Here is a 12078-nt window from a genome sequence, read left to right on the forward strand (position 1 = left end):
CTGTTTTTACCAGATATAAAGTAACATCATTACATAAAACCTAGCAAAAAGGCAGCCATTCAAGCTCATACAATGCTAAAGAAATACTTCTAAGATATCAAGAGTTGCACAGCAGTAAACAAATGGGCTCTTCATTCGCTCCATTTCAAATAGTAAATATCGCAGGGCAGTTTAGTAGTAGTTTTCAAATCTGGAGTTACAGAACTGAACTAAAAACGGATTGACACTTATTAGTAAATTAACATGCCCCAAAATGTACATAAATTAACTGTAGGTAGACAATATTTTAGATTTAAACACTAAACAAAGTGGCCCTTATATGTCTTACCTACACATCAAACTGCAAGTACATCGCACTTATAGTACCAGAACTATTTGATCTTTCCTTTCTCATCCATCAATAGACAGATGGTAAGACAAAGCGCCTCATTTAGACTTTGGAGGATGGGATACTCGGCCGCAAACAGAACAAACCTGGGTAGTAGTGGAATAAATGCCTGCACCTCCACAAAAGAGAAATTCAAATGGCATAGTGGGAAGTGTCAACCTCTAAACAATCATTTTTCTTGGTGCCGGTCAGGTAATTAAGCCCTACTACCAGAGCTTGTGTCGTACTGATCTACAAAAGACCTATATAAAATGTTAAACAACAAATACCATCAGCACACAAATAGGTAAATGCTTTCACAGTCACAAATAATCCAAAACAGTAAGGATGTGTAGAAGATTGAGTAAGTGAGATCCTATTATTGACTTTTCATATAGATCCTCAACAGTCGACATGTGTTTAGTCACTAACATGGTGGATGTCCCATCCAGCATACTTCAAGTGTACTAAAACCTAAGGTACTTGTAATATGGTAGACACAATAACCTCCATGTTTTGAGAGATTATCCTGTTCCCCAAACTCTAAATATGGCCCCAAATATTATATATATTTCTTAATGTATTTAAACAAATATGAATCCCTGAATGAGTAGTTTACTGAATATTCCATACATTTTCCAATTGTGTGATATTACTGAGCCTTCATGTTTCTTGAAGCCAGATATAGAAAGTTGAAAGGCATGCATGGGAATTAGTCATTAATTTATGCTTATTAAGTCATGGAATTTAGTGACCATCTGAATAATTCTAAAGCCTGCTAAAAAAAAGAAAACGTAAATAGTGGGAGACAGAAAAAGGAAAAAAATGACACGTTAATTTCAACTGCTTCTTTATTATGAAATAAATTGGCATCTATTTTGTGCTTAAGTAAGACCTTAAATATCTAAATTAAAACCATATTTACACAGTTCACAATGAGAGTTTGTAAATTTACAAACCTCATACATACATTATCCTACAGGACGGCTCACAACTTACATATTGTAGCCCAATAATGGGTCACCTATACAATAATTTACAAGAAAATGTGCAGTCCACTGTCAATCACCTTCATAATGCAAATACTTTTATTTGCTAGCAGTATCCCTTTACAAACTATACAAACCGCACTGCATAACCCATTCTAGGAATAAACTGAAAAACAACAAACACAAAAAAAACTCTGAAATCAGAAAACGTTTTGAAAAAACAAATTGGTGGTGAAACACTGAAGAAAATAACCACCTATGATGTTCAAACGTAATTTTAAAGAATGTAGTAACACTGTAGACATTTATACCTTTTATGAAAACGTACAGATGTAATTGCAATGTACAATGCTCTCCTCAGATCTAAGGAGAACCAATAGTAGCAACTGTAAGAAACACTGTTTATAAGAACAAACATTTGGCTAATCTCTATAGCTGTTATAAAGATAACTGACTACCTTGTTGTTTTCATTTCATTTACAACAGATCCTGTATAGCAGTTTTCTAGCAGGTTGCAGCCAAGTTGACTGCCCAGTGGTGACTGTCATTTACACAAGGCAGTGTGTGGGGCCTTGTTGTGGGGTAGCAGAAGGATTGCTTCATGCTAATAAAGTTCCTACCTTTAGTAGAAGGGGAGCTCTAAATGTTGAAACCTTATTATGGAGCAATCGGAAGTAAAAAATGCTCTGGATAAGACCTGCCATTACAACAATGCTGTAGTTCATCTTCACAGGACAAGTTAAACCATCAATATCTCTAAAAGCATTTATGTTATATAAACAGTATCCTTTTCATATTCGGGTAACATGAGAGTTAACAAAGGTTTGGGCCTTTTCCTATAAGTTCAGGTATTTCTCAGTTATTATTCTGATTTTGATGCTTACAAATACTGAAAAACGTCAAGCAGTGTCCAGTTATGATGGACCACCTTACTGATACTTAGCAACGTTGCTGATGGGATGTTAAAATAAATATGTCTCTAAATTGCAAAACCGGGAAAACAATTACTGGAAAGATTGGAGGAATACATACATTTATGGTTAATGAGGTGTAGGCATTTAGACTGTGTTGAAAATCAGGAAATCTAATAAATAAGGTGCTTTACACAAAGTCCTTTATAAATGTCCCCCACTACAATATGTATTATAAATGAATGGGTGCATAATGTGGTGAAAGAAATCCCCAATATAATTCACATATTTCTGTTATGTCTAATCAGATTGTTTTCACTAACTAAAATAAGTTTTTTTTAAATTTGTTGTAGCAAGACCAGGTAGTAGCTGATCAATGGTTTCTAAAAGCTGCTTCTTGTAAGTAATCAATTGTTACTTTTTATTACAATATACAACAAGGGAAATTGAGTATAACTGTTACTTTGCAGTTCAACAATCTCAGTTAGGCACCAGACATTGCGCAGAACATAAATAGCACACACACAAGAATTTAAACAAAAGAAAATCTGAAGTAACCAAAACCATGTCTTAATTTTTCTTACAGAAAATATTATCTAAATTTCAGGCTGCCAAAAAGATTCTATTACCTGAATCAACTTCTAATTTACAATGTGTCTTAAAACGGTACTGTGACAGTCCATCAAGAAATAAACCTACCACTTAATTTTCTTTATTTTTTTTAACATTAAGTCACAAAAATACAACTGTCTAATGAGTTCTGCAACCATGCTACCCTTTTTCAAGTAGCATAATTTAGCATATAGGGTCCAATTTATTTTGAAAGCAGCCTAACATTTTCTTTAAATGTGCTTTCCTTTAGGTTGGCAACAGTAAAATAATAAAATTGAAGCACCAGACTAAATGTTCCAAAATAAAATTTGTTCTAAGGAAAAAGACTATGCTAAAAACGATGTACAAATATCTGCCCTGGTTTTTATTATCAGGACCCAACACTTCTATTTTCAGTGATAAAAATGTTGAGCCTTATAGGCCCATAGTTAGAAATCAGAAAGGCACAAGGTCACTAAGAAGGAAAAGCATTCTCAGTTCAAAACCCTCTGAGGAGAAGGCCATTTTCATAAGTCTAAAATGTTTAAAGCTAAATATTTTGTTGGTTAATTTCCAGATTATCCATATGAAGCTTTAGGAACATTATCTTTTTTGCATCAAAAGGGAGTTTGCACATGAGGCATGATTTGCGAAGGTGATGTTGGAGAGTTGGAAGAATTATTCATCTTCAATGAATTTGTTATCTGCAAATCATCAAGTTTCTTCACATAGTCATCACGTAAAGCCAAAAGTTCCAAGTAACGCTGCTCAACGGGATTTGGCTGCTACACACAAAGAAAGGAAGAAAAGCATTAGGCAGCATGTAATAGTGAGCAACTAGCTCTACTCATTGTTAACACACAGGACGACTGGATGGCTCTAGTCAACGGTCATGAATTTATAAAGTTATGTTGATAACTTTTACTGATATCTCAGGAAAATGGATGATTATACAAACTATCAAGCATCAAATAATTAAATGTTTTTATATGGTAAAGAACTATATAGCACTGGACTTTACGATTAGTGTGAAGGCTGAAACCTGGCAGTAAAAACCCACACTGAAAATGCCACTATGATGTAATACACTCTCAGGAAACTGGACTGAAGACTGGAGTAAAGGTGAATTAGCAATCATTCCTGCTCACAGGCTTACAGGCACCGACTCTAAAACAACCTGACCTGCAGTCACCGATGCACAGGCAGACAGATAGTCTAGTTGCAAGAAGAGTTCTTTATACTGCTTTAGAGCACTATCAAAATGAAAGATGTGTCAGGAAACTGGAAAGGAATGAATAGGAGAGAATGAGATGAGAAGGGCGCTTGGTGACTGGAATGATCTACCAGAAAATGGAGCACTGGCCAACTCGCAGGCATCTGGTTCACAAGGAGGACGTAGAAGTGAAAAATAGGCTGAAGGAGTGGGTGTCAAAGTAGAGTACATAAGAGTCCCAACAAGTGTTGCATATTGCACACACAATTTGCTAACCAACTGAGAGGCTGATACAAAGAGATAACAAGGTAACAAAAACAGACACACAATCCCACACAGTCATACAGCACCACAAGCTGCCACACATGGAGGGTAGATGGTAAAAGGGACAAGAAAAGTGTCAGATGTTTGGAGGTCCGTTTACTAACCCAGAGTTCTCATTTGCCAAGAACAAGAAACAGTACCCAACCTGGCTCAATGAAATGAACTTGACAACTTCGAGCCTCAACTTTCATTGAATTGCAAGTCACTTGGTTTCACCCCAGACACCAACCTCACCTTCAAGGAACATATCATCTGCCCCCAACTTCTCCCCCCCCCCAAAAAAAAATGCCTCGTACCAACACTCTCTTCTAAAGAAAGTGAAACAGTTTCTTTCAGAAAGCAACTTCAGAACTGCTGTTTAAGCTCTCCTACTCTCGACAATGGTAATATCCTTAACAGCACCCTACATCACCGCCCCCCCCCATCCTGATGGAACTCCACTGGCTCCCATTGCCCTCACATACTCTAAATCCAGCAGCATAATTTACAAAGCCATCACCGCAAGCATCCCTGATGATCTTGCAGACAAGCTGACAATGCCTGGTGGTTTTTGTTACACCTTCATGCAGGACATCATCACACTGCAAACTATTTAAGTATTTAAAAGAAAAACAGCAGTAAGCCTTTTCAAGTTATGCACCTGGAATCTTGACCAAGATCATTCTTTCTACCTCGACTGTGGTCATGTTATCGAGGTGCTGGCTGCTCAATGCAAAACAGCAATGTAAAAAAAAAAAATAATCTTGAACAAGATCCACATATCCATCATGACCACCTGAACCCTGCTCCAGTTTTGGAAAGCGTTAACGGCGCACCTTTTTAAAGGATCAATTTTCTTTATTTGAAGTTTCAAACAAAAGAAAAAACACATACAAAACCGCATAGCCTACAACCATAGGTCCGCATGTACTACAGAATGTCATCCAACTTCCAACCCTCCCAATTCCCACCTGTATCTGCAACTCACATATATAGAGTTCCAGGGTGAGGCTTAATTCTTAAGAGTAAAGATCTAATGCAGTTTCACTGTCACTGTAGTGCCACACATTCTGTTGTCTCATGTTATGATCAGTTAACAGTGAGAGTTGGTTTCTGCTGATGGGGGTTTTCACTGATAGCAGTTGTAGTATATGCAGTACTGTTGGATACCTGGGACAGGTAAGCTCTCTGAATTCTGTGGAGAGAAACGTTAGCAAAGGGGTCCAGACTCCTGAGAAAGCTTTCCCAGTGTGGGTCAGCAACACTGTTAATTTTCCATACCCATCAGGCCCCATAAGTGATGGAGCCACTGTAAGTTCTGGGACCCAGTGTGCTAAGATAGTTTGATGTGCTGCACAGTGCTAAAGCCGTCTGCCTGCCTCTAAAACAATGGAGCAGACATGACAGCTTATTGAGGAGGCCTAAAATAGTGTATGCTGGGAAACACAGGATTTCCAACCCTGTTATTTCCTGCAAGTTGTCAAGTACTTCAATCTAGTATTTTATTAGTTTGGAACAATGCCAAAGGAAATGTATGAGCATGTCTGTGCTCCCACAGTTCCTCAGCAAAGGGACGATCTACTCGGGGACCAGGAGTGTATTCTGGCAGGAGTGTAGTACCAATAGGAAAATATATTTGCCGTTGTTTCCCTACTGGTTGTTGAGTGTGCTGTTGTGTGTGCCCTGTGACCTATATCCTCCCATTCTTTGTCTGATAAGATGCGCCGCAACTTCTCTTCTCACCGTTTCTGGCCAATGGCTTTGGTTTTTGCAGGGGCCAACTGTAAGAAGAAGTAAAGCTCTGAAAAGTAAGTTTGTCATTTGTTTTAGCTAGTAGCCATCTCTTGTATGGCGTCAGAGACCTACTTGCCGCCTCCTTCACCTACCAGATAACCAATGCTTTATTTAGTGTAGGCACTTTGCTCAAATGTGTGGAACCTCCCTTCCTCATCCACCAGGCCCCCAATGTGTCTACACATCACTTATTGCCATGCTTGAAACTGACATCCTGGTAACACCTGTTAGATTGTTAATAATCAGTGTAAATGGAAAGGGGAACGCAGTAAGGTCTTTCTTTGTTGCCACCAAGTTCCACACTAGCATTTTGGATCTCGCAAATGGGGAGGAGTAGATGCTCCATGGTCTACGCTGCCACTGTGTAGCCACGGAGGCTTCCAGATATAAGCCCCTTGCAACTTGCTGGTCTGTGAAGCATCCATGCTTTTCTAAAGGTTCTCTGGACCATTCTACCATGAGAAAAAGGTGTGCTGCTCAACAGTACTGTGTATTGTTAAGAATTCTGCCCCCATCCCCTCTGATGGCAGTAGGTCAATGCAAATGATATTCAAGGCGTTTTATCTTCCCAAACACAAGTGTTTGTTTGGGCAGATTGTGTAGCAGAATCCAAGGGTGGGCTGTCATTTTGAGAGCAGCTATGTAACCCATCCACAAGAGAACCTGTGTTGCCCATGACAGAAGGTCACCCTGGTTGTATGGGTGCCAAGCTCATTCTCTGGTGGCTCTCAGCACACCTACAACCAATGCATCATCAGACCACAGCTGAAGTGGTGCAAGAAGGCAAGGCTAGACAATAGGCCTTTGGCATCTACACATCCAGGATCTGGAAAATCATTCCTGTATCAATCAGGACTGCATCTCCTTTTCTTCAATCTAGGAGTGGAAGGCACATCTCTTTAAAATAACACCACATTGTCACAGAGTATCTGTTAATGCTCCCTTTTGCGAAGTGGTCTGTTTCCAATTCATTCCAAAGGCTGAACAGACAGCCACCACTGAATGGTCCAGTCCTAATCACATGACTTGGACTCTGATCTGTACTGTGTTTCGCTGTGTCATTCTTCATTACTCGAACAGTGGCATAACTAAACTTGAGGACCCCCCTGCAAAATCCATGGAGGAGGCCTCCTATGCCCTGGGCGAGTCAGAAGCTCTTAGGCCAGGGGCCCACTGCCCCTGCACATTGCCAGTGGAGGTCCACTGCAGCTCGCCTTCACCTGCACAACAGGGGCTGCGGGGGCTATTGTTATGCCACTGGACTGGAGTGTTTTGCTATTAGGCCAATATTCAATTTGTTTGGCTATCGCCAGATTTATTTTGCTTCCTTAATAGATGCATGATTGCTTTACCATATCTAACAGTAGTTGTACTGTCAATAATGATCAACATGGTGGTCTTTGTGCCTGGCACTTGAAACACCCTCCGGGTGCAACTGACCACCTGCTGATTGTTGTGCCGCTTAATTTCAGGATCAGATTATAGAGCCAGGTAGACCTTAATCCCAAATGAACCCCCCTCCCCCAAAATTCTAGGGAGACATCCATGACCACTCTGACCTCTGGGAGAAGAGCTGCCAGATTTGGACAGACAATCCACCAAGCCAAGGTTAACTTCATGCCATACTTCACCTGAACTTCATCCTGCCATCCTATGGCCCTGTACCCACTGCAGGAGCAGTGCCCCTTGTAGCGTTTGCATTCTGAGTCTGGCTAAGTCAAACTATGGTGATGCATCATTACACAAGACTCAACAATTTACTGTCTGGTTATCACCACAGCTAATTTTCACCAGCAGCTCAGACTTCTTCATCAAGGCACAAACTATGTGTGTTCTGGTGGTTGTATCCTCCAGCAGGCATAGTCCACGGAAGGCAATGTATTGGGATGCAGTCAAATGCAGAATGTTAACAGTCAGCCCCGATCTTCTAACCGTCAAATCCAATCCTTAACAATTCCTCTCACTCTGACCTATTGGGGCAGTGGCAAACAGGTTACTTACCTTCAGTAACGCCTCATCTGGTAGAGACATATTCTAGTTGCTGATTCCTTATCTTAGAACTTCCCCTAGGCATCAGACTGGATCCAGATATTTTTCTCGAGCAGTACCCCTAATTGCTAAGTGGCGTCGGTCGGCTCTGCGTCCGTCATCGCCGTTGTGCGCGCAGGATATGATGTTGCAGGACCTATATAGGTGCCACGCCAGCACGCTGATGTCATTTTCTTTTCACGACCTTCCACGCCGGAAGTGCAGAGTCATGAAGAACAGTGACCACTGGTGCATCAGAACTAGAGTCCTGAAAGAGAAGCTCCTGTCCCTAGAAATCAGTTCACAAAGCAGGGAGGATGGGTGGGTCGGAAAGAAATCTGCAAATAGAATATGTCTTTACCAGATAAGGTGTTACTGAAGGATCTTATAGAGACTTCTAGTTGCAGATTCCTTAACTTAGAATAGATGACCAAGCAATACCATCCCGAGGAGGGTCTGTGAACCAAGATCATACTAGTGAGTGATGCAGGTCCAAACAGGCAAAGTACCCATCCCAACGGGCAAAGTACCCATACCTACAGACCCAACCGTCCAGGCAGCAGTGTTTGGTAAACATGTGCAGGGATGCCCACTGTCGGAAAGTAGGAAAAACATTTCCTGCAGAGGAGAGGTGTTACCACTTCTCCTTTAGAAATAGGTGTCTATAGGCTAGGGTGGGGGTGCTCCTGAGAACCACATGACTGCTTTGAAGGGCACATTTGGTGCCCATTGTAGCATAAACCGGTTTACTCCAGTGCAGGAGCCCTGTGCTCCCGCTCTGGCATGAACCCACACAAAGGACAGGGGAGTGAGCACCCCCTCTCTCCAGCTCCTCCCCTAGGGAGGTGCCCAGAACATCTGCTAGGTGTTAACTTGATTCTGTCATCTTGGAAATAGGGTAAGGAGAGGCCATAAGGGATCATTTGACTGGCCGGTCCACCAGATTAGAGTCCCTGACCCCCCCAGATAGGTGAGTCATTACAGAAGCTGTCCAGTCCCCTTCCTGGGTTACTTAAGGGCTCCCCTGAAGGTTGGGCCCTAGGTTCACCTGCAAGAGCAAGATTAATCTAAAAAGACTCTTCTGCAAGACACTGGACCCGCTGCTGGACTTCGCCGGGAACTAAGACAAGACTGCAACTGGTAGGAGGGCTCATACTGCAATTCTGTCCCTACGCATTGCAAAGACTATGCAACCTACGTGGCTGTGCATCCTCCAGAGTCATAAGGACTCTGCCTGCACTTAGGACAGCAACAAGGAATCTCCACTGGAGTGAAGGAGTCACTCCCCTGCATCTGCAGGCACCTCAACATCGACAACCAGTTTGTGGATCCTGCTGTCTCACGGACGCTTCAAGGCTCCACAACACAGGTGGTGGTTCTGTGGCTCTCCAGACGTCTGTCCTGTCTTTTTTGCAACTGAGAAGTCTGTGGTCCATAGTTGGAGCTATTTATCCAGAACCCTTTTCACTGCGTCTGTTTGCCATTGCCAAGGCTTATTGGCTCTTTAGTCCGAAGACCTCCTAGCGCCAAGAAGCCCCAAAACTCCAGCATCACCATACTCTAAGAACGACGTCCTCCCTGCAGCCTCTGCGACCTGGGCCTCCATCTTTGTTGTGCTGCTGAGGCCTGTCTGTAATGCCCTGTGCCTGCTGCCAGTGGGTCCTCCTGGGGTCTCCAATAATTCCTGCTGGCTCTCCTGCTTGCTGAGGGCTGGCCCTGACTTACCTACAAAGGTGGAGTCCCTTGGACCTTGCTGGGCCCCGAATCCTGCAACACTTCGTGCAAAGCTTTCTTACATTCAGTAAGGCTTGTTGGTGGCCTTGCTGACCACTGACCCCTCTGCAATCAGACGACTGGCATTAGACAGCTTGTGGATGACTCCTGGGATCTGCCTGCATCACCTGGACACCACAGCTGCACTTCCACAACAACCGTCCATAAGGAAAGCATCTTCAAGAAGGGTGGGCATTGCACTCCTGAACTGCCTGGGTTCCACTAATCTGCCCCACAAATCACCAGCAGCTGGACAGCCTAGATCCCAATTGACTTCAACAGGAGGTTCCGACACAACGTCACCCCTATGCACCTGGGCTTCCTGGTGTAGGTACTCCACTTCTCTGGGTATCCACAGGTGGGGACATTTTTGAACCTCCCTTGTCCCAACGGTATCCTCTAGGTCCTCTGGGAAGGGTCTTAGAACACAATAAAAATCTAACTGCGACTTCCCCATCTTATCTTATGGACTCTGACCCGGGATTACACACACATGTTCCCGGGGAATCCTAGTTACTTAGCTTTGGAGTTTTAGTGCCTCCCCAGTCCTAAGGGTCCTTGGGTGGTAGTCTTGGTTAGTAGTGACTTTCATATTTCCATTTTCTAGTATATGGTTTGGCCATCCACAGGGATCCATGTTATTTTATGCCTTCACTTACCTACTACTAAGTATATTTTTGTGTTTATATATCTCCAGTTAGGAGATATACCAAAGTTAGTTTAGTGCCTGTGTTTTAATAAATAATATATTATTTTGTGAACACCAATGTGGTTCTTTCTTGTGTGTACATCACAAACTAATCTATGGGGTATTTGCAATTGCTTTACACTCTCCTGGATAAGCATTAGCTGCTCTCCACAGCTACCCTTTGAGAGCACTGATTATCTGGAACCACTTACGCTATCACTAGGGGTTGCCTGGACTGAGTACAGGGTGCCTCACCTATAGGTGTTCACCATATACTGCTAAGTAGTGGTTGCAGATGTTTCTCTGGTAGAGTGAGCACGCAAAGCCTCCAGGAGTTGCTTTTTAGCCAATGTGTAGCACATTTGAATGCAGACAACAACCCATCTAGAGATGGCTCTCTTCTGCAGTGCCTGACCCTTCTTTGCAGCCACATAACCAACGAAGAGTTGACTGTCCACCCGGAACTCTTTGGTAAGATCAAAATAGAACGCCAATGCTCTTTTTGGGTACAGGCGGTGGAGTCTCTCCTCCTCCTTAGAAGAATGTGGAGGTGCGTAAAAAGTAGGCAAGGTGATGGATTGGCCTACATGAAAGGGCGTGACCACTTTTGGCACAAAAAAAAAAAGCCCTGGTGTGAAGCACCACCTTGTCAAGATAGATGGAAAGGAAGGGTGGCTTAGATGACAGTACCTGCAGCTCACCCACCCACCGGGCAGAAGTGATGGCCACAAGAATGGATGATTTTAATTTCAGCAGCTGGCGTGGACCGTTATGAAGTGGTTCAAAAGCAGCGCACATTAGGAAAATAAGAACCAGGCTCAAACCCACCGTTGGGGTATTATGAATGGTGATGGAGGAAACATGTGGCTAAGACCCTTCAGGAATCTACTAACAATAGGAGATTTAAACAAGGAGGGTTGGTCAGGAAAGATAAAAAAAACAGAGACATCAGACATCCTTTGAGGGTGCCCAAGGTAGAGCCCTGCTGGGCCAAAGAAACTATAAACAACAATACCTCAGAAAGAGGGGCAGAATTTGTCTGTGCACCAAGCCACAAATGTGTTCCATCTACAGGCGTTTACCATTTTGGTGGAGGGACGCCTGGCTGTCAAGATAGTGTTACAGACTTCAGGCGGAAGGTCAAAAACTTCTAACTGCCCCCACTCAATCTCCAGGCAAGAAGGCAGTGAATGGACAGGTTCGGTTGGAGAACTGTCCTCTACTGCTGCAACAGAAGATCCTCCCGAAGGGGCATTCTGTTCAGAGGGTCGATGCCCATGCACGACAGCTCGTGATATCAGACTCTTAGGGCCAGATTTAGGTAGGTATACAATTGCGACTTGCAATTTGCGAGTCATAGTGACTCGCAAATTGCAACTCACAATTCGAGATGCAGAAAGGTGTCTCAGACACCTTCTGCG

At 42.9% G+C, this 12078-nt stretch overlaps 1 protein-coding gene across 1 annotated transcript in view; it reads right to left on the reverse strand.

Annotated features, from left to right (window-relative positions):
- Positions 1-1200: 1200 nt before the first annotated feature.
- MTM1 (myotubularin 1) overlaps positions 1201-12078 on the reverse strand; it is a 411360-nt gene continuing 400482 nt past the window's right edge. The window contains exon 15 of the mRNA XM_069212406.1: positions 1201-3643. Within this exon, the coding sequence (XP_069068507.1) occupies positions 3476-3643 (168 nt within the window). The 3' untranslated portion in view covers positions 1201-3475. The remainder of the gene's footprint in view (positions 3644-12078) is intronic.

The sequence above is a fragment of the Pleurodeles waltl genome, chromosome 2_1 (assembly GCF_031143425.1).
Source record: "Pleurodeles waltl isolate 20211129_DDA chromosome 2_1, aPleWal1.hap1.20221129, whole genome shotgun sequence".
In the NCBI taxonomy this organism is placed as follows: domain Eukaryota; kingdom Metazoa; phylum Chordata; class Amphibia; order Caudata; family Salamandridae; genus Pleurodeles; species Pleurodeles waltl.